The sequence below is a fragment of the Semicossyphus pulcher genome, unplaced genomic scaffold (assembly GCF_022749685.1).
Source record: "Semicossyphus pulcher isolate SPU_LCO1_2020_fin unplaced genomic scaffold, fSemPul1.0.p SCAF_20, whole genome shotgun sequence".
In the NCBI taxonomy this organism is placed as follows: domain Eukaryota; kingdom Metazoa; phylum Chordata; class Actinopteri; order Labriformes; family Labridae; genus Semicossyphus; species Semicossyphus pulcher.
In genome coordinates, this window is record NW_027211694.1 from 6,890,824 (window position 1) to 6,912,949 (window position 22,126).

Here is a 22,126-nt window from a genome sequence, read left to right on the forward strand (position 1 = left end):
ATTTTTCACAAAAGTTTATCTCACTTGAATCGCCATGTTTTAATTCTTCCACTTCTTGTTAGATGTCAGGTATGGGAGAGTATTTTCGCATATGTTATAGCAATAAAACCACAGCCAACCACATGCCTGTAAATAGCCTGAATGAGACGTATTGGAACAAATGAAGCATCGAGATCAGATGATATGTAGTTGGAAATTGATGATTGTTAATTTATGATGCCACAAGTGCTTTTGTTCTACTCTTGTTAGAATGCTGTGACTGAAAATCAGTTTGTATAGTAATTGAATATTTTATGGCAAATATCCCTCGAATCTCTTATTTTGTTACATTTGTAAATATGATTATTTTTCTCCCTTCATAGAGGGCCATACTCATTGAGTTAATCAACAAATACCATGTGAATAATTCTTAATTATTAGGAGCTATGACATCAATAGATAAACCTGATGTAATGAACTGAATACTTAATGTTTTGATCAAGTATTTTGTCGGCTTGCATGCTTTGCAGAGAAGAACTGCTGGCGTTTCGTATGTGCAAGCTCCAAATTCATTAATTGCCCAGTGTAACAATGAAATCATTGAAAATGCTATTTGATGCCTTCAACTGCAGCACGAGAGGAAGATGAGTTTTTTTGCATTTAGTAATAGTGAGAAAGGAGGTGTCTTGCCATGTTTTCAGGGCATGCTGTCGTTGACACGCAGCAACAGCTGTACTTGCACAGTAAGGTTTGTAAATGTTGTCTTGCAACATAATAAATGAGTTTATTGGAAAACATATTTTGTCTCTGTCTTGAGAAATGATGTTTACTGAGACCCTAGAGTCCCCTAAAGTTAATTATCTAGTGGGGACATGTTGATCATTTTGTGGTAATGTATTTTTAAGTTAATGTCTTTTTTCTAACAATTAATCTTGTGTGAACAAGTTATTATCTTGTGCTAACAGGTTATCTTTTACACACAAGTTTTAATCCTCTGGGAACACTTATTATCTCAGGGGAACTCTTTATTAACTTTTTCAAACAAGTAATTATCTTGTGGGAACAAGGTTTAATGTTGTAGGAATAAGTTATTATCTTTTCTGCTGTTGACAAGTAAATTATCTTATTAGAACAAGATGTTGTTGGTTAATTAAACTACTTAATGATAACTGAAAATTTGGTCCACCACTCTGAAAACACGTCTCCAGTTTCAAATATGAATATAAACTTCATTACCCAGACGCCCTTGCTTCAATAACATAACCACGGGTCGCTTCTATCCAATCAGAGCCTGACCATGACGTTCCGCAACTGACGTGTCGCATTCGGTTATCATTGAGGAAAAACACAGGTCTGTTTTTCTGTCACTTCTTTAACCGCGAGGTATTACCGACGAACTGAACAATGTCAGAGCCCAGCAAGCAAGAAATTTCAACTATTTTTAAGCGGCTTCGCTCCATTGCTACGAACAAGGTGAGAGTCTCAAACCTACAGACGGTGTGTACTCTTTTAAACAAGGAAGTTAGCTGAACTAAATATTTGACACGTCGCACTGAGAAACGCCAAGGCTAGTTTTAAGTTACTAGCTTAATTTTTTAATTAGCTGAAACGGGTCATTTCTAAAAATTAATTCTTTAATAAAAATAACAACCCGATTTGTTTAACAACCCCAAATTGTGACATTTATAGTAAAGCTGTCTCACAGAAAAATGACCTGACGTAACTTTAGCAAAGTGGTTGACAGCCCAGCTAGCTAGCTACATTTGACAGTTGACATTAGCCATATTTGTTTAGAGCTTCATTTTTGTTTGCTCTAAGCTTCAACGCCTTTAGTTCACTTATAAAACTGTAAGACAGTAGGGCCTGAATAATTGCAATACCAGAAAATCTTATTTCATTGCGAAATTCAACCAACTTCACCAACAGCTGTTTGAATCAGCAGCTGGTTTCACAAGGACCATGCTATTCACACCTTCATGTGGTTTTATTGTGACCAACACCCTTCACAGTATTTACCTTAACGTCTCTTTTTATGGATTTTTTTTAAATCTTATTATGATTAGTGAAGAGGGTGTTTGAGAACTTCAGTCTTAATTGTTTTATTAAAATGTATCTGTTTTTATTGTAAACTAAAGCTTTATCTTTCTGCATTCACCGTAGGTTTGCTTTGACTGCTCGACTAAAAACCCGAGTTGGGCCAGCATCACCTATGGTGTATTCCTATGTATAGATTGCTCCGGGACACACAGGTCTCTTGGGGTGCACCTGTCCTTCATCCGGTAAGTCGATGATAGATAGATAGATAGATAGATAGATATCTAGATAGATAGATGGATACGTTATTGTCAGATCAAGAATGATATTCCTTTTGCATCACAGCAGCTCCATTAGCAACATAAAAGTTAAGGACAGGATAAAAAAACAGAAGACGGTGCTCAGGGCCCTTTAATGTACTTTTGATCTGGGATTTAGCTCAATGTTTCATTTCAGGATAGACTGATGAACAAAAGAGTGCTTCAGTCTAACCTTATTAAAACGTGGGACCCTGTATCTCTGGTTTAGAGGTTATAGTTCATACTGACTATTCAGAGCGAGGTTTGGGTTTGATACAATGTTATTTGCCAGTTTTAACATGTTTTTGTTATAGGCTGATTCATAAAGTTTCTCAAGTGATTGACCTACAATCTTGGAGCAGATTTTCAGTTTAGACTTCAACACAGTGGATAGACACTTGTACCATGTAGTGTAACAGCACTGTAAGACACTCAGAATCACAGAAATAAAAAACAAAAGAAGAATCTGTTTACTCCTGTCGGTGAAAGAAATAAATTCTTTGTTTTGTATTTTTGCAAACAAATTCAATGCGGCCTTTCCAGGATAACACACGGTCAATTGTTACACCCAAGTGTTTATGAGAAGAAACCTGCCTGATTTTTTTCGTTATGATTAATAATAATAGGAGCATCATGAGAGGCAGATGGTGAATCAAATCCAAGCCTCTGTCTAGGATTTTTCAAAACAAAAGGTTCTTCTCAGTTAAAGCATAAGCAGGAGTAATATGATGTCTGTGCTTGGCTGAGGCACTTTGAAACATCTGCAAACAGGCTTCAGCACTTGGCTAAAGCAATGAACTACTATGTATAGATATAGAATCCAGTTTTGCAAACGTTCTTATATAGTTTTAAGTATTGAATATTTCTGACCTTTTTTTGTAAATAAGCAAAAAGCTTCTTAATATAAATATAAAAATCCAGACATGAGTCAAACTTTAGAGAAAGAGGCACTGTATCCCTGTCAAACCTGCAAAGTGACGTAGACATTCAACTTTTGTTGTGTTTCATAGGTCCACAGAGCTGGATTTTAATTGGTCCTGGTTTCAGCTGAGATGTATGCAAGTGGGAGGCAATGCCAGCGCGGTGAGTACATGAAAGCAGAATCATCAGTCGCACAATATGAACAGATTTAAATCCCAAAAGCCTCGTATCACACACCTAACTCTAATAAATTGTTCCTTTCTGCTTCGTTGCATCTGTTCAGATTTCATTTTTCAATCAACATGGGTGCACAGCCAGCGCTGCCAATGCCAAGTACAACACCCGAGCTGCTCAGCTGTACAGAGAGAAGATAAAGACTTTAGGCACACAAGCCACCAGGCGCTACGGCACTGAGGTACAGCAGACATCTCTCTTTACTTTGGCTATTGTGTAGGAGCTATTTGCTTATCTTACTATGCGTAGAGTACATCATTAAGTTGTATCAAGTTTTCCTGCTCTCCTGTGCAGTTGTGGCTCGACAGTCAGGCTCCTATCTCCCCAACATCACCAGGAGACAAGCAGGTGGATTTCTTCAGTCTGCATACACAGGTAAAGAAGTGGGCTTCCTTAGCTTGTCGCTTGTGCTTGTTGGATGCCTACAAGGTGACAGGGGTTCGTAAATTCACCATGTGTGTAATTTTTAATGTTGTTTCAGGCTGTTCCTGAAAATTTGAACATGGCTAGAATGAGCCTGAGCTCCTCCCTATCAGAGAGGCCGTTAACCCCGGATAAAGAGGAAGACAATAATGGTATTCAGTGTGGAAAGACGTCAAAATACTAACGTGCAATGGTTGTATTCATTTCAATATGGTTTATGTGGCTCATCATACATAAATGTAACATTTACAGGTAATTTAGAGGAGGGCCCTAGTGTGGAGATGCTGAGTGTTTCTCCAAAAGCAAATCCAGGTTGGTTTATATCCTGCATGTTCAGAAAATGTGTCAAAACTGTAGGAGATTAAACTGTACTGTCCTTTGATCTTTCCAGACATTCATTCTCTTCTTAAGAAGAAGCCAGCTGCTGCCAGGAAGACGGTACGTGCTCATTGTATCTTTGGAAACTTCTGGCGGCATCATCCTTAATACATGCGTGTTCACAGACTTTGCATTCACAGTGTGTTTTATATAAACTGTGTGTGCTTCTAGTTGGCCTCTAAGAAGGGCGGGCTGGGCGCTCAGAAGGTCAGCAGCAAGAGTTTCTCAGAGCTGGAGAAGAAAGCTCAAGCTGCCGACAAGCTCAGAGAGAAAGAGGACGGCACGCCTTCTGCCAAGAGGAATGTTCAATATGAGGATTCCATGTGCGTCTCTTTTTTTTATTTGTCTTTTTTTATGTTCATGTTGGTTGTCATACTCACCCTCTGTCTGTCATTTTAAAAACTGTTCCTTGTTCCTCCTCAGCGCTTCGTCCCTGCGACTGTCCTATAAGGATCTTGAGCAGCAGAGGAAAATGGAGGAGAAGAAGCTGAAGGGATTAGAGGGGAAAAAGAAGGAGCAGGCTGAGAGACTCGGCATGGGATTAGGCATCAGGGGGTACGATGATGATGATGATGATGATGATGATGTCGTTTTAAGAATAACTTCTCTTATCTCCGTTTGTTGTTCTCTTAATCGTGCTGTTTTCTGCTCCTCCTCTCTGTAGTGGAGTGTCTCACTCTGTGACGTCAGACATGCACATCATCAAGCAGGAGACTCCTGTGGGGACCAAGAGCAACAAGGCCCGGCGTTTCACCGAGGATGACGATGACGAAGGGTCCTTCAGCTCCAGGTTAGATAAAGAAATTCTACTGTACAACATTTTTTTGCTTTGCAGCACTTGTTTATATTTGTATGCTTAATTTTGTGTGTGCATGTACTGTATGTGTTCATTGGTCTCTTGCACACACAAAGAGAATAAGAAATTAAATACTGTTTCTTGCCACTGGGAAGTTTCAGTAATGTTTTTAAAGATGGCGTTGTAGGTTTTAAAAGCATGCTATTGAATATTCTGACTTTGTAAGTACCACGAACATGTATTAACACACTCTTTGCTGAGCACACATTACAATCCATGCACATTCATGTTTTTCTTTACGTTCTTAACGTCTTGTCTTTCTTCAGGGTCATGTCTCGCTTTGAGGATCAAACAGAAACTTCTGATAATTCCTCCTCACGCTGGGATGCTAAAAGCGACGGAGGAGGCTGGATGAAGGAGAGCAAGAAACCAGAGCCGGACTTCTATTTGACCTCCTCTATGTCATCGCTGGATGACAGGTACATCCTGTTTGCTCTGGTGTCACATGATGCATTAGGATTCTTTGCTTCCCTTATTTATTGAATTGAAGAGAGTCATTTAATCTGACCTTTTTTCAAATCCTTGTTTTTTCTATACTGTGATTTAAGGCAAATTATTATTCAGTTTTAACAGACAACCCACAACAGAAAGTCACAATAACAACTTAACAGCAAGAAATGTAAATAATAATCTAAATGTCCTTAAGGGCTGTTAATAAACAGAAGAAATCTATCCTACCCAGCAGAGAGTAGGAGACCCCCCGTTCATATGTGCCCACCCTGGCAGGTTATACAAATCAGTGACTGATGGGGTGTGAGCTGACTTCCATTGTTGGACAAGCAGCCTTCTACCTAGGCAAATTGTTTTTTGCATTTAAGGCAAAATGTTAATGAAATTTTTAAATTTACAGTTTTGTTTTACACAATAATAAAGTTCATCTTCTGTGTTTAGGTGTTCTATTGTATAAAGAAAGAATGTTTTTCCTTTGTTTGTCATCAGGCCCACGTCCAGAAGAAAACCAGAGCCAGTTTCAGACTCAGGAGAAGCTCAGAAAAAGTTTGGAAGCGATGTGAAATCCATCTCCTCCGACATGTACTTTGGAAAACAAGATACTTCTGAGGTACATACTGACAACATGCTTCTTACATCTAGTGTATGTTGTGCATCATTACACACTATCTCAATCTAGGACGCCCGCCTCTGATGTCAGGTGTCGTTCAAAATCGTCAGGTTTGAAATGTAGACTGCAGACCTTTTTTAGACGATCCACCGGTATATTCTTGTCGCATTTCGGATTCTGTACCACTCTGAGCCATCACCTGCAGCGAAACGGTAGTATGTCACTCTAGCGTCTCTCGCTGGGCTGTTCCTTTCAGACCGAGGGGCGCAATGCATGCTGGGTGTTGTAGGAATGTAGAATGGGCGAAACCACAAGCTGTTTGTACAACTTTCTCCACAGCTATGGCGCCAATTTAAAATATTATTGCTTCTATCGATTACAGAGAACACCAGCTTTGACTGACTGGCTTTTTGCGGGGCGAACTACTCCTTTAATTGCGTCTGTATTTCTGTCATTTAGTACGAGGCCAAAGCACGACTGGAAAGATTTTCTGGGAGTGCTTCTATAAGCTCAGCTGACCTGTTTGATGATCAGAAGAAACAGACTGGTAAGAGCACCAATTTAATGTGTGATTTACTTACAATTTAGATCTGTTCCATTGATTCATATATATAAATAAGGCTCCTGCATGAAGCGTGTTGTTCTCTGTCCGTCTGCTTTACTCTCTTTGTTCGTCTTGTGTTCACAGCGAGTTCGTACCGCCTGTCCAACGTGCTGCCCAGCGCTCCCGACATGTCGCAGCTCAAACTGGGAGTGCGCTCCGTCGCTGGAAAACTCTCCGTCATGGCCAGTGGCGTAGTAAGCACAATTCAGGTAGGTCCTAAAATAAAACAATCATATCAAAATAATGTAAAACCTGTATTCAGACTCTATAATATATTCTTCTCATTGTTTATTCCAGGATCACTACAGTTCCTGAGTCACGGTGCGTCTGGTCTTGGATTCAGCGCCCTCAAAGTCGTCCTCTGTTTTACAGAGTTTGATGTTTCCCAGTGAGCAGTGGTCGCTCATGTTGTAGGGAAATAGAAGAAAGATCAATCAGTGCTGTGGGCAAATCTGCTCTATAATATCCCCCCCAAATAACCCTGTATACATCTCTATATAGTTTTGTATTGGATAATGTACAGACAAAAGTTGTTAGAATCAAGATGGCCGAAGCACAATACTTTCAGTGGAGTTATATTCCCCTGCAGGCGTCTTAAAGGGAGATTTATGTGTATAATTTCGTATGAATATTTAGTTTGCAGTTTACTTTGCTTTGACGTCTTTAAAGGGGTTTAAATAAATTTAGAAATACTATATGTAGCAGTCAGAAGAGGTGTTTTGAAGGAGGGGTTTCTTTTTTGTGATGAGGTCAGAATTCCTAGAGACGATAGAGGTGTAAATTTATAATTGGTTACTTCTGCTCATCACATGCACTCTGTGGTGTGGTTTTGTGCTCTTTCTTGTCTGTCTCGCACATTCCTGAAGATTTGAAAGTGTCCTTTCTGTCCTTAAAGTGCACTTATGTTTGCGTTTCTACAGACAGGACCAAAGTCTGATAAAGAGGCCTTAGGGGACCAGATGCATGTTTTTCTTTATTCTGTGTATCAGTTGATTAAATTGGAATTGGCCTCATTAGCACATGCGCTTTATTATCTCGCGAGAAATTGTTTTTCTTTGCTTTCTTTGGCCGTGCATCTGTGGTCACAAAAGGCGAGTTCACGCAGCTACAGAGACAATATGTTTGACATTAGGGGAAATATACTGATTTGCTTTCTTGCTCAGTTTGAGCTGATTAGATTTATACCACTGATTATATCTGTCGATTTAATATGAAGCAGTTACCAGCAGCTGATTAGCTTAGCATGACAACTGGAAACAGAGGAAAACGGCTAACCAGGTTCTGTCTAAAGCAGCAACCTCCAACCTTAAGCTTGTTGTATAGATTACATCGATAAGATTTCCCTTGTTATTATTGAAATTTAGATGTGTCTGTACAGTATGTGATTTTGTTCTCTTTGTACAGAGCCATGCTAGCTGTTTCCCCCTGTTTCCAGTCTTAATGCTAAGCTAAGCTAACCTTCTACTGGCTGTATCCTTATGGACTGACCTGAGAGTGGCGTAAATCTTCTCATCAAGGTCTGTTCCTTTAAAAAAGCTGATAGGAAATCTATTTAATGGCACTAAAACGGCCCTTGTTGTAGGCTAGTTGCACTATGTTATGTGTTATCTCATTTTCTAAATCCACATGCTTGGAATCGGACACTTTAAGAAGTTGCATTGAATACATTGTTACCTGCAGATTAGTAAAATTTAACAGGGTCCTTTTTGATTAAGTTTTGGGTTGAATTTGTAGATGTTGACACGTCTGTGTTGATCCCCTTGGTTGCTCCCTTTGTGACTTAATTTAATGGCAGATTCTTGATGCGGTGGGACCTCTTTGTAGCTTTCAGGCCCCACATGTCCACTTTACATATGAATGTAAACAATCCATTTACGCCTTTAAAGTTCTTTTTTGGTTTTGCTGTGACATACTGCCAAGTCTTTAATTCTCTCACGTATAACAGAGCTTGTAATTTGGTACATGTAGCCCTTCAGGTGGTGCTAAACTGTAATGTTGGATTAGAAAGCGATGGAGAAGCAGCTTGATATTTAGTATAGAATAGCTACAGCTTGTGCTTTAGCTTTAGGATAAGGTTTGCCATGATGCTTAAAATGCTACTTCAGATATCTTATTGTGCAGACTTTTTAAAGCCCTGATGAAAAACAGGTTGATTATATGAGTGGGCAATCTCTACTGTTTGTGCTTCTCAGGAGTTTAAACACGAAACACTAAAAGAGGGTAAAGTGAGAGTTTTAGATCCTTCAGTGACCAAATATTTGTTTACTCCATCACTCAATGCCTTAGTCCAAAGATCTCTAATTTACACGTCCTCATATCGCAATATTGTGGAGTCATCTAGTTACTGTTTTGCACATAATTTCTACGAAATTGCACATGGCAGCTTTTGCTTGAATGTACTTTAATGCAGTTAAACCTTTTGCCTTTATGTTGAAGTTGTGTCCATGTTATTTTTTTTTTCTCCATATTTTATTGATTTTTGTATAAAAATTGTTAATGTCTTCTGCTGTTGAATATTGTTAAATGTTAGATAAAAGAAAAGCAGCTCATGTAATTTGCATGGCCCTTGTAAATTGCCGACACATCCCGAAAAGATGATAGCACCTTGCTGTTAAAAATGGAGTAACAGATGTTTAATAAATACTGAACAGTAGGCTGAGAAAACACAATGCTGTAGAGGGGTGTGAATAACCATTTAAGGAAAGCTACTGATAATCGAATTTTGACATATTTTGACACTCAAAATATAAGTATGATTTTTTTGGAAATATGCCAAATAAATGGCTTGTGCTTAAGCTCTTTTGCCTTGTCATTTTGTGCCAACACTGGAAAGACATGTGATTTTATGTGTGATTAATCAATATTTTTTGTTATGTTAGGGGAAAAAATCAGTTGAAATGTTACAGACTCTAAATTTATGTCTTTAAATGTTTTGTTTTGTCGAAACAACAGTCCAAAACAGAAACATATTTAATTTACAGTTACATTCATCCGCTGAAATTAAGGGACGTGTAATATATTTTCTAGATAAACAGCTTTAACGATGCATCAATTGTTGCTGAGTAATTTTCTGTCCATCAAATAATCGTTGTCTCAGTTTTACATGAAAGGCATCTTTACACATTCGGGACAAATGCTGGCAGCCGCTTACGTGGCTGGCTGAGACGTTCACTGTACTTCTTAGGCTGTCGGAACTGATTCCGTTTAAGATTTGACAGCTCTTTTTGACAATCAAATAAATTGACCTGAACAGGACGGAAACTTGCAGTTTAATTTTAAATTACTGTGAGGCTTGAGATTAAAGTTGCACCACACCTCCTGGGTATATTTTTTGTACCACTTGCATTTTGGTGTTTTCTAACGTGCAATTTGGCTGATAGTTATTGTTCTTACGAGCCTAAGAGGAGTACGTGAAGGCGGCATTTTCCCAAGGAGCAGGGTAAAACAGTAAAGGGCTGTTAGCGGTAAATACGACAAACCAAGCCGTTCATCATATTTTTTTATGTTTCTACTACTTATAATGTATCCACTATGTACTTATCCGTGAAAGGGTTGTTTAATTTTACTCTGAAACGTAACGACTAGCTCGCTGGACAGTTTATTTAATTGTTTGGCCTGTTAAATTCCTTCACAGTCACAGTTGCCAACAGTGTGCCAGTGTGCTAAAATGCCTACTGAAGTAAAGCAGAGGAAGAAGTCACAAAAACAAAGTGATGAAGTGTCCGAAACGACGGCTGCAAACGGTAAAGATGAAGAGCAAAAAGGGAAGACGGAAGCTGGAAACAACGCAGCAGTAAATAAAACATCTTCGAGTTTGGATATCAGAAGTGTAATGTGCGTATTGTCGCTGGCAGCATGCGGGGCTCTGAGTTGGTGAGTCAAAATAACCTAATTACGGTCTTAATTTCAAATTGTTTTTGTGTAGTGGTCTTCTAAAGTCTCTGTTTGTTTCTTGGTTTCAGGATGGTACTACAACAAAACGAGAGGTTCTCCGAAATTGAAGAAAAGTACAAGTTCTTACATGGAAAGACTTCGAGTCTGTTCGACATGGAGGAAGAAGTGCTGAAAGTTTCTAAAAAGGTGCGTTTGAATTAACAGGAATTGAGCTGCATTAAAGGATGGAGCCAATTTACCCAAACACACCAAACAACAACATACTCTAAGTTTAACTCTTAATAGGATCTAGCCATGCAGACAGATTTTGGTTTCATGTGTCCAGGTTTTGGTGTCTGGGACCCCAATACAATGGAGGTGAATGGAATTTATGTTTCCCACAGCATTGATGGAACTACTTTCCACTAAGGAAATAGTCCCAATATAAATAGCTGAAAGTGTCTTCTTTGGAATAATAATTCATTGGCATGCATTTTTTAAATGTTAGTGTTCAGTAGTTTGTGCCCCAGAAATTGTATCCCATACTTATTTCAAAGCCAAAATTCTTTGTTTACCTGAACACTGATAGATGTAATCTGTCAAATATGTTTTTATTGTATTATTTGGCTCAAATAATGCTTCAAGTTTGGATGAAATCAAAAGAATCCTTTTACTATATTAACAATTACCCTATGATTTGGGTATACATTTAAATTTGATGGGTAAATGACAGGTTCCCAGTCCTGCCTTGGTTACTGTAGCCAACTTTATATATGTTTTTTTAATTCTTAGATTAGACTTGTATCTTTGCTTCGAACTGAACTGCTTTACGGCAATTTTTATGTCATTTTTTTTTCAAACTTCTTTTTATTTAGAAGCAATACTTGTTATATAGTACAGTTAAGACTTTAAATCCCCCCTCACACTCCCGCCACACGTCTTCCCCATCATTATCCCCAATGGCCAAATAAGAAAATAAATAAATAAACAAATAAATAAAGTAAAGTAAATAAAAATAAATATATATACAAAATTATAAAATATAAAATTGTTCATGTGTATATATTGCAATTACATAAACATGAATTTTTACGTCATTTTGACAATGCTTTACGTTCTTATCCTTGCACGTGGGAGTGAACCTGGAGCGAACCATAGAGGGGGGCGCTGTTTATTAACATGGACATTAACGTGCAGGCTCAGGCTCAGCCCAAGTGAAAACAGAATCTCAGTACTTTTTATTTGTCAAGTATTTAATTCACACGGGATTATCCAAAAATAGGCTTTACAATGTGGTTATTTTATATAGACTAATTATTTGTTAAATTACCACAAAACATGATATATTGTGATATATATAGTCATCGAGATATGAAAAATCCTGTATTGTTGTAACTGTTTTAAGGAGTCACAGGTTAAAAGTGTTCGAAACCACTGCCTAGCTCAAAGAAAACCTTCTGCATGCTAAATTCTTTTTGTTTGTTTGCAGAGTACAAACTGTCTTGCATCCCTTCTCATCTCTCTTATTCACATAGTGTGCTCTTTCAACACTTCACAGCTTCATTCGTATATGATGCCTTTGCGTGTGCATGCCCCTTTATTCTCCTGCTGTATCTATCATGTATGAATGCTGAGGACCATAGAGCTCCCACAGAAACAGCCCTCCTGTTTTGTGTTGCGGCTGCAGCTTGCCGCCTCTGAGGACGACCTACAGGAGGCGCTCTCTGCCGTCTCCCTGGCATCTCGACTCCAGCAGGACATCTCCACCCTCCACGCAGCGGTCATGGCGATGCAGGCCGACGAGAACTCCGCCTCCCGTGACCTGCAGACGGTTAACGCACACTTCCTCAATGTGACGGAGACGTGGCAGGAGCGTCTGGCTGCCATCTCGTCCGACCTCACTGCCCTCAAGGCCGAGTCCAGAGAAGCCCACGCCGGAGCTACGGAGCGGGTGAACGAGGCCGAGCAGAGAGCCCGGTCGCTGGCGGAGAAGATGGAGGAGCTCGAGGACAGCACCAAGAGGAACGCCCGAGCCATGGAGCGCACAGAGGAAGACGACACCAAGCGAACGCAGGATCAGCTGGACTGGAACACCAAGCAGATCCACAACCTGGAGGCGCAGATCAGCAGCCTGAGCAAGAGGGAGGCGGAGCTTAGCGTTCAGCTCCAGGAGCACATCCCCCGCGCGCAGGAGTGTGAGCAGCACCTGCCACAGGTAGAAGAGGCGGTGCGCTCCATCCTGCGACTGGGGGGTGACCTGAGCGGGGCGGAGAAACGTCTGGAGGAGGTGACGTTACAGGTGTTTGGGACTGAAGACAGCATGCTGAAAGCGCTGAATGAAATCCTGGAGATCAGGCAGGAGCTGGACACGCTGCACGCTCAAAACAGCATCCTGAAGATGAAGAATGAGCTGTCCGTGGTCAAAGAGGCGGTCCGTGAACTCACCATGGTGCTGAAGGAAAATGCAATCGACACCCAAAAGGAGGCTCAGGAGGAACTAAAGTGGAATGACATGGAGGAGGATGAGGAGTGGGAGGAGTGGGAAAATGATGATGGAACAACTCCACCTCTTTTTTGATGACATCACTGGATGATGTCATTGTTATGAGTTGTCTAGGGAAAAGGAGTGTCTTGTTATTTTTTGCCAAAGGCTAATAGAGCTCAGTGTGAATGTCTTTCGATATGTGCACTCCAGTTTCATGTCAGAAAATCTGTGACTGTCATTGCTTTAAACAAGAACTCTGGCACACATGCACGTGTTATGTGTTTTTATTGTTTGTATTTAACATGCACCATTACTCTGAAGCCGGTCATTTGCACTGAAACAGCTGTATAGTTATATGTTGGCAACTCTCTCCAGCTACGTCTGCTTTGAGCTCCAAACCTTAGTCAATTCATTAATTAGTTGAGCCACAAAAAAACTGGTAACTATTCTGTCAATTGATTGAAATCTTTAAACAAGCTATGAATTTGTCTCGTGTCTCTTTCTTTGTCTCTTCAGTAGTTAATTTAGATATTTTTAGGTTTTTGGACTGTTGTTTGAAGGAAACAAGCAAATTTAATGGGTGTCTTTTTACATTTTCATACCCAACAACTATTTTATAAAAACAGAAAATGATGAATAATGAAGATAATCAGCCCTTGTATTTCTAAATTACACCTCTGACAGTGTTACTTTAGTTTATGTACAGGAAAAGCATTTGTAGATGTATATTAAATCTTAATATTTGTTGGATGACTGTTACATTTTGTCTTTTAGAAACCTGGCAAACATTTCTTTAATGAACTTATTTAATAAAATTATTCCTCATAATTTGTTTTGTCGTATTTCAGACTTTTTTTCACTGAAAAACTAAAAAGAACTAACCTGAAATGTCTTGCCAATTATGATTGCTTTAAATACCTTCTGAACACTCTATAGCTGCTGTGTCCGTCGTTCCGTGTTCTTACTCTATGTCCTGTTTCAGTGTGAGAGAGTCCAGCCGATGCTGGAGGGTCTCGGGGCACAGCGGGGGGCTCTGAAGCCTCGGCTGGAGGGTTTGGAGCAGGACGTGAGCCAGCTGAAGGAGTGGGCCTCCGGGATAAGTGAGAAACGAGCTCAGCTTCATAACAGCCTGACCGCACTGAGAGGCGCTGTGGGACAGATAGAGGAACGCACCTCGGCCATCACTAAGGACTTCACCAACAAGGTGTGTCTGATTGTTTCGTTGTTGTTAGAGAATATTTAAATGTTTGCGGTGATGGTGGTGTGTATTTTGAGATGTGTTCTCAGCCTCTGTTCCTCTGTTTTCCTCCTGTAGGTGGCGTCAGTGAGGACCGACGTGCGCAGGATGGACGGCCTGCAGTCAGAGCTGGAGACCCTGCTCACTCAGGTGGGGGAGCTGGAGGACAAGGCCAATCAGGTGGAGCACAGCATGGTCAAACGCATCGGGGACGTGCTCGCCAACAGCATTGACCGAGTCTCAAATCTCCGCGCCACCTCCGAACGCAACAGTCAGGCCATTGAACAGCTCCGCCGACGCATCCCTGAACTCACCGCGGCTGACAAACAGATCTCTGAGCGCCTGAGGGAGCTGGAGGGCGGCAGAGCTCGTCTCATAAGAACATTGACCTTCGCCGGTGACCTGAAACCGAAAGTTGCTGCTATCAAGAGAGACTTTGGGGCGTTTGAGCCCCAGCTGTCAGACCTGACTCTGCGGATAGGAAGACTAGCAGAGGATCTGACTAAGAGAGAGCAGGAGATCACTGAGCTTAGGCAGACTCTAGCTAACCTCACTGCAGTAGAGGATGATTTAAATGTAACATCCAAACAAGTTAGTGAAATAGATATATCTGATATACAGACATGAGGAACAAAAGCTTCTGGTGAACTGTCATACTGCTGTTTTGAGTTTTACTGCAATAAATCTGTTTTTAATAAATTAAATATTAAACTTTTGTTTACAAAAATCTGATTGTTTGGGCGTCCTTCAAGCAAAAACTGGAATCCTGCCATGGCTCGTTTCCTATCTCTGTGGGAAATTATGCTGCAAGGTCTTAGATATTTGATAATAGTCGAGTAAGCATCAGATGAATAATGAGACCTCTTCTAGAAAATTCCACCTCTCTAATCTCAATGTTTGGGTACATTTAAAGCAGCTTCCTGCTGTTTAATCACTTAACTTCATTGTTTACACACATGCAACCTGAGCTTTTCTCTAAGGGTATGTTGCAACCTGGACAAAACCTCCTCACCTTCACCAATAAGACCTGAAATTCCAGTTTATGTTGTCAGAGTTGTTTCTTGCCCCCCCTGTGTTACCTAAATGGTTTGTTAGCGTCCAAATGGCCTCAAGCAAAACAGATCACTTTGAAGCGTTCTGGTGAAGTGGCCATGCAACTGCAACGTCATGCATTAAGCAAGGACGCACATTTCTGCACAACATCTGGAAGAGAGATAAAAGTAGACATCCAAAGAGGAAAATGACATGCTGTCTGTTACAGCAGATGACAGGGCTCGGCATGTGGTGGAGGATCATCTCGACTCCACAGCAGAGTTTTGACAGATTATAAATAATGTATGTCTATGTGATGAATTTACCTTTATATGAGAGTTTCGTTGAGGGTTTTGTTGTCTTTAAAACTTGTAGAAAACTATAAATTATCCAGTTGAGAAAGAATTCCGTAACATGACTTGAGCAGCCCTTGCGTAAATCACAAGTGCAAATTTCAATCCCCACCCATACAATCAATTATCACCCATGATGCAACAGTTCAAGCAGTTAACAAAAAGCAACAAGTCACAATTTCACACTAAGAAATACCAGAACTTTGGGTCAACAAGAGTTTTTATTCTTGTAAAAAAAAACAGTTACTCAAACAACATAGTGAGTAAAAAAAGGAGTGCTCCAAACGAGCTTATTATTGCATTTAGTTTGGTTTCAAAAAAACAGCATTTGCTTGTAACATTTTAACAAAATGTAACATTAGAAAAAGAAAAACTACAGTGCAGAATGAGTTTGGTTTTGAATTCACAGATCAGCAGTCCAGCTCTGCCTCGCTCTCCTGACCGAACTTTATTTTTTAGCTACTAAAATGTGCAACATCAACCGTCAAGTTTGAGACAAAATTCTTCATGAAAACAGGAAAAGTGAGCTAGTTAGCGTATTCACACGGCGGCCATTTTGCTCTGATGTTAAGCTCAGCATTTAAGCTTCCCACCCTGTTTTAAATGTCGTACTTCTCATTACACCGCTTCCAGATTGACCAGCAACTCAGAAGACAATGAACAATGAAAATCTGGAGGAACATAGGAGCGAGTTAAACAACACGTCTGATAACGCATTAGCTACTTTCAGACAACAGCTAATGTTAGCATTCAACAACTTCCTAATTAACATTAGCGTTAGCTAGGAATTTATAGCCCATTAGCTACTTTCCGACAACAGCTAAAGTTAGCACTTCCTAGCTTACATTGCTGTTAGCTAGGAATTTATGCCTTTCCTACCATATTGTGTAACATTCTCAAATGGTAATGTTAGCATTAAAGCTTCTTTAAAGTTAAAATTAGCTACAAAGTGCCTGAATGCTAAGGTTAGCTGCTATCTTTTGGTAGCCAACGTGTTATCAAAGATGGTGTTTAAACTTGAAATTTGGTCCTTTCATTGTTCACTACCTGTTGTCTTTTCAGTAACTGGTCAATCTGCATGCGGTGAAATGATCATGAATTGTCGGATACACTACATTTTTATTACCTATAACCTGGAACACAGTGGTACGACATTGTTAACGCATTTGAGCTTCCCACCCTTAGCAAGACGCTGGAGGAAAATGGCCGTCATGTGAATACTATCAATTGGCACCGTTTGGTAATCATTATTGTCTGTGTTTTGGTTTCCTGACGTTACATCGCTAACTCAAACTCCCTTCTTTCCCTTCTTGCCTGGGGCTTTAGATAAACCTGCCAGTGTCTTAGTGGTGTCCTGCAGAGCTTTCTGTAGCGCAGCGATCGCCTGATCGTGCCCTTCTAGCTTCGCTGCTTTAGCTTCCAAACCGGCCACCATGCTTTTTAAGCTCTGCAGCTGCTCTGGCTTCACTTTGCCGCCGTCCTCCTGAGCGGCCAGCCTCTTCTTCAAGTCGTTCACCTGCTCACCCAGACTGGAGTCCTTTGAGGTAAGCTCGCTCTGGGTGCCACTCAAGGTGGCCATGTTGGACTGGAGCGCCTCCAAACTGCTCCCCAGTGCCTCAATCTCCTGCTCCAGGCCAGCTTTGACTTTCTCCACTGCCTTTACCTGCGAAGCTAGAGTGCTTTCATGGGTGTCTAATTTGCTGAATAGTGATTCCACTCTTGTGGTGATGTCTGATACAGATGCAGACAGTGAATCTCCGCTCTCCTCTGCTGTTTTCACTCTGGTTTCCAGGTCGTCCCATGTTTTCTTGCCCTGAGCAGCTGCTTCAACCGCCTGCTTCTCTGAGTTGCGAGCAGCATCAGAGGCCTGCTCCACGCCACCCGCCAGTGTTTCACTTTTGTCCTTCAGGGCCTGGACTTCCGCCTCGGTTTCAGTCAGCGACAGCCTCAGACTCCCGATGTGCTCTTGAGCGACAGACCTCACTGTTTCTACTTCCTCAGCCAGCGAGGCGACTTCCTTGTTACGAATCTGGAGCTCTTCCCTCACTGAACCGATCTGCTGCCTGAGTGAATCTGCTGCGACGTCAGAAGCCTGTGAGGCGGTTTTGATTTCAGCTACAGCATCAACAATGTCGGACAGTTCCTGTTTGATGAGCGTGGGGTCCTCCATGTCACCCAGACGGGCCTTGAGATCCGCCAGTTGGCTCTGCGCTACGCCCTGAGCTTCGGTGAACTCCGACACGCTTGCTTTGATGGACTGACTCACCTCAGCCAGACGCTCCTCTACAGTCTTCTCCAGAGAGGAGAAGTCTCGCTCTCGGGCCTCCTTCACCTCATTGATGCCCTCTGAGAGTTCCCTGAGTAGATTGTTTTGTAGCTTCTGAAGGGCCTCCTCCACCCTCCTTGTCTCCACCTCGCCCCTCTTCATGCGAGTGACGGCGCCCTCCAGCTCCACCCGTGTGATGCCCAGTGATGACTCCAGCCCGTCCACGACACTCCTGAGAGACTCCACCTGTACAACAAGACGGCAAGACATACAGCTTTAGTGCACATTTTCTCCTACCAATGCAGACCAATACAACAATGGGTTAGCTAACTTTTTCCTGAGCTTTCAATGGCACCTTTTGGTCTCCTTCAGTGGATTGAAACGGATTGAAAAGCCTTTGTATTTGCAGTATTACTGACTGGGTGTCTGGTGAGGAAAAAAATCACAAGCTGCAGGGGCAGGCGGAGCTAAGCGGCAGTTTTTCTGGTCTATGGCTGAACAAACAAAGATAAGATCAATGACTACAGGTAAGACTTCAAAAGTAAGTGAAAATCCAAAGAAAAAGAAACAAATTCGACTCTCAGATGAAGGCAAACAGTCTAAAAAGGAAAGCGACCGTCAGCGAGGAAAATCAACATCTTTCCAAGGTGGAGCGCACTGAAGGAAGAAAAGCGACTGAGGGCGGATACAAATGTGGCTCTCATTCTCTTGGACTAGTAGGGGCCACTAACATTTATAAATACAAATTGTCTACCTAAATTGTGGGGCCAACCGTGGAAGTCACACTGCTTGGATTTCTAGGAAGTGTGGTCCCGCAGTTACCGTTTATCGCCACAGGTGCCGCCAAAGAGAACAAAGCTGAGATCTTCAAGATTATAACTTTAAGTTTATATTTTATCTGTGCTACAAATTCTATTCCTAAAGTCGTTTGAACTTTCAAATATAACACACCATTTCATTGCCCATTCAGCAAGAGGAATAAGCCTACTTGAAATTTAAGGACATAATGTTCAATTTTGACCCTAGAAATGTGTGTAGAAATAACCGTAACTTGTGGTCATCCTACAATCGTTTTTCTTAATTTTGGAAAGACTATTTAAAAAGAGAACCACTGTACTATTGAGGTAAAAAAAAAAACTTGAGTTCTCCTTGGACAGAACTACTGAATGGAAATTAATATGTAACCACAATAAGGTTGCAAATTCTCTCTGAATTATGGAACACATGTACCGGGAATTGAACACTATTACAAACACTACTCCCTGTTACTACTATCTCATGCCCAAAGTAAACACCTATACATGTACCTATACATTTGCATACGTAGAGGTGAGTCATCACATAGCTTGAGTCACTAGTAGTATACGTGTTGTACTACATCCTGAGTGCAGTTTAGACCAGTGATACACAGTAGACCACTTTATATGCAGGAAGTGTAAAAAAACGAAATGAAAAGTGATGCTTTCGTTGGATGCTGTGACTGATGGAGTGACTTCACATTCAAGTAATGTTCATCTTTAGCATTTCTAATACCTGCAAAAGCAATTGTTTTTCCAGTTTATGTACTTAAATAAATGAATAAACTAGGTCCCTTTCTCTTTTACAGTCTGTATCAGAGACACATATAAATGTCTCAAACTAAAGAAAACATATAAGTAGAAAGGTAATGCAGAAATGTGTTATTCTCACAAGTTAAAGAGCTTTTATAATTTACCTAGTAGAAGTTTGCTCAATGAAAAAGTATAGAAAGTTCACCAAATCATCACAGTGGTCCACCTAAGCAACCCAACCCCCACAGGAGGCAACGTACAGTACAACAACTGTATGGAAGGTTATGTAATGTCTACAATAACATTGCATTGAAATGCACTGCTTTTACACTACTCGTAGACCCATATATCATTGAGACTTCTGTAAAAGTGTGGTTATCACATTCAACACTTATTCAATGCATCTCTCCATTGATCACCATCTTTTTCCACCTACCTGTTGAACCACACTGTCCATTTTGCTGCTCAGCTCTGCGTTTTTCTGCGCGCTCTCCTCATGCCTCGCGCTGGTTTCACGGATCTCCTCCACTACTTGTTGTAAATAAAAAGCAGCAAACCCTGCAGCTCCTACTAACGCTAAATAAAACACAGTGGTAGCAACGAGCCCGACGCAGCTCCCTGAGCGTGGCCCCTGAGGTGCGGGGCCACTCACCCCGTTACTGCTGCTGCTCTTTGGGCTTTTCTTCGACGCATCCTCCGGGATGGATGCGGCGCTCTTCTCGGCGCTCGAGCTGTGCTTGTGTCGGTTTTTGGCAGTCATCTTCAAAGGGAGCGAGCTGATATGTGTGTGAGGAGAGGGAGTGAGTGCTTCTGGTGTGTTCTTTGCATTCGTGGATGGAGATGGTTTCCAGTCCAAGCCCCCTAACCGGACCAGCAGCGTATCAGGGAGCGCGTCGTGTCTTTCCACGGGGGCTTTTTGCGCTGAGGTATGCGGATGGGGGTTGTCCCATGTTAAACTCCCTTCTCCGTATGGGTTCAGTTTAATGACACAAAACACCAGGAAATGATGAATGATTTCTACTGAGCGTGCAATTTTGTGTTTATGCTCTAATTTTACACCAGAAACTAAAATCCACAATATTATTTTTACAATAAAATACAGGAGTTAAGTTTCTGGAGGACCATCTTCTTGGTGGAGCTGCAATGAAATTGCCCCAAAAAGGGCGTTTGGAAACTTCAGTGAGATTTAAAGTTTTTAATAAGGTCTCTTTGGAAATAATCATTAGCTTATTTTCACTTTATAAGCAGCTTGAAGTAAGAAAATGTCACTTCAAAGCAGGGAATGAGGAAAAGATGCCCCAACATGGAACAAAACGTTGCACAAAACTAGCAACACAGTCTAATGTCTTCCAATCTGTATTATTGGCACACAATTCCCAGTATACTATTGTTTTTACTATGACATCTTTTTAAAATTATTGTTAAAATACTGATGCAAACTCTCTGCAAGCGGTTCATACTTGTGCAGATCAGTGCAGGGAGGAGCTGCTTGTTCTCCAGCTTGCTCCTCCTTTCTCATACGTGGCAGCTGTAGTCTCGGCTCTGCAGGCGGCTGTTAAAGCCCACAGTTAAATCTTCGCTCAGAGAAAAACATCAGAAACCGCAGCTTTAGTATCTACAGACAAACAAGTTAAATGCCCAAGACGTTTAAAAGTATTTCCTCCGTGTGAAATGTGAAACAATCGTTTTTACGGACCGTGTTTAGAAGTACATGAACACATCGCTTTTCGCAGCAATTTCCTTGATTTCTGTATGATAATACTTTATGTGAAATGGGCTTAATATGATTTGGCGTGTATTTTTCTCTCTGTTAATGTATTAGAAAATAAAGTTGTTGTATTTTTCCAGTTATAATTATGTCTTATCATGTCATTATGCCAAATTCTGACACTGTGCCTAGCAACCACAAAATATAAAATGTCATGCACGCGTCCATTCTCACTGATTTCTGAACATTGTAGAATGAAAGAAAAGTCAGGCATTAGTTTCATTCAAAAGGAGTAACCGATATGTTAAGATCCTCGATTTAAACACTAGATGTCGCTAAACGAGCGTTTTATGGGGAGAGCAAACACTAAAAACACCTACTAATAGCCTGAAGCCATATTAAAAATGCAGTGTGGGCACATTTAAACAGTGTCAAAGTATTATCTTAAATGCAAAAAAAATAAAAGTTGTTAATTATTTTTGTATTTATTCATGCTGATAATAAATACATGTGAATGATGGTGTATATTTTATGGACAGAGAAAATTGTATCATTAAAAATACCAAATACTGTACCGAATTACTGGGGAATAACAGGTATGCATAGGATGATGGGCATAATCTGAAGCATAACAGTATCAAAATTATCCCATACATTTATTGGGATAGCTCTATAAATATAATAAATATAGGTACTTGCCTTAACCCCATTCCACGTCTTCAAGTTGAAGGGTTTCTTAGCATACCCTGAATGCACCATGACGCCCCGCCCAGACGCCGTGACAACAGACGCTGCTCCTCCGACGCGCTGCCTGTCCAGGTGTTCGGTGTATGA

The 22,126-nt window shown here is 40.9% G+C and overlaps 4 protein-coding genes across 4 annotated transcripts; 3 read left to right on the forward strand and 1 right to left on the reverse strand.

The window, feature by feature from the left end:
• The first annotated feature begins 1,316 nt into the window (after window positions 1-1,316).
• arfgap3 (ADP-ribosylation factor GTPase activating protein 3) lies at window positions 1,317-9,583 on the forward strand. The gene is made up of 16 exons (XM_069671483.1): window positions 1,317-1,452; window positions 2,140-2,258; window positions 3,323-3,395; window positions 3,517-3,648; window positions 3,762-3,842; window positions 3,949-4,042; window positions 4,143-4,202; window positions 4,282-4,328; window positions 4,440-4,591; window positions 4,692-4,823; window positions 4,933-5,058; window positions 5,391-5,543; window positions 6,064-6,184; window positions 6,644-6,731; window positions 6,873-6,997; window positions 7,086-9,583. Exons 1-16 carry the CDS (start codon window positions 1,384-1,386, stop codon window positions 7,101-7,103), a joined length of 1,590 nt encoding a protein of 529 aa, XP_069527584.1. The 5' UTR covers window positions 1,317-1,383; the 3' UTR covers window positions 7,104-9,583.
• Window positions 9,584-10,216: 633 nt separating this feature from the next.
• Window positions 10,217-13,753, forward strand: LOC138599632 (inhibitor of nuclear factor kappa-B kinase-interacting protein-like). Its single transcript, XM_069671383.1, has 3 exons — window positions 10,217-10,661; window positions 10,751-10,868; window positions 12,349-13,753. Exons 1-3 carry the CDS (start codon window positions 10,456-10,458, stop codon window positions 13,237-13,239), a joined length of 1,215 nt encoding a protein of 404 aa, XP_069527484.1. The 5' UTR covers window positions 10,217-10,455; the 3' UTR covers window positions 13,240-13,753.
• Window positions 13,754-14,146: 393 nt separating this feature from the next.
• On the forward strand, window positions 14,147-15,010 carry LOC138599816 (inhibitor of nuclear factor kappa-B kinase-interacting protein-like). The gene is made up of 2 exons (XM_069671572.1): window positions 14,147-14,350; window positions 14,462-15,010. Exons 1-2 carry the CDS (start codon window positions 14,147-14,149, stop codon window positions 15,008-15,010), a joined length of 753 nt encoding a protein of 250 aa, XP_069527673.1.
• A 960-nt stretch (window positions 15,011-15,970) lies between these two features.
• On the reverse strand, window positions 15,971-20,405 carry ckap4 (cytoskeleton associated protein 4). The gene is made up of 2 exons (XM_069671386.1): window positions 20,021-20,405; window positions 15,971-18,280 (listed from the first exon to the last, which is right to left on the reverse strand). The coding sequence occupies exons 1-2, from the start codon at window positions 20,342-20,344 to the stop codon at window positions 17,057-17,059; spliced, it is 1,548 nt and encodes a 515-aa protein (XP_069527487.1). The 5' UTR covers window positions 20,345-20,405; the 3' UTR covers window positions 15,971-17,056.
• Window positions 20,406-22,126: the final 1,721 nt, after the last annotated feature.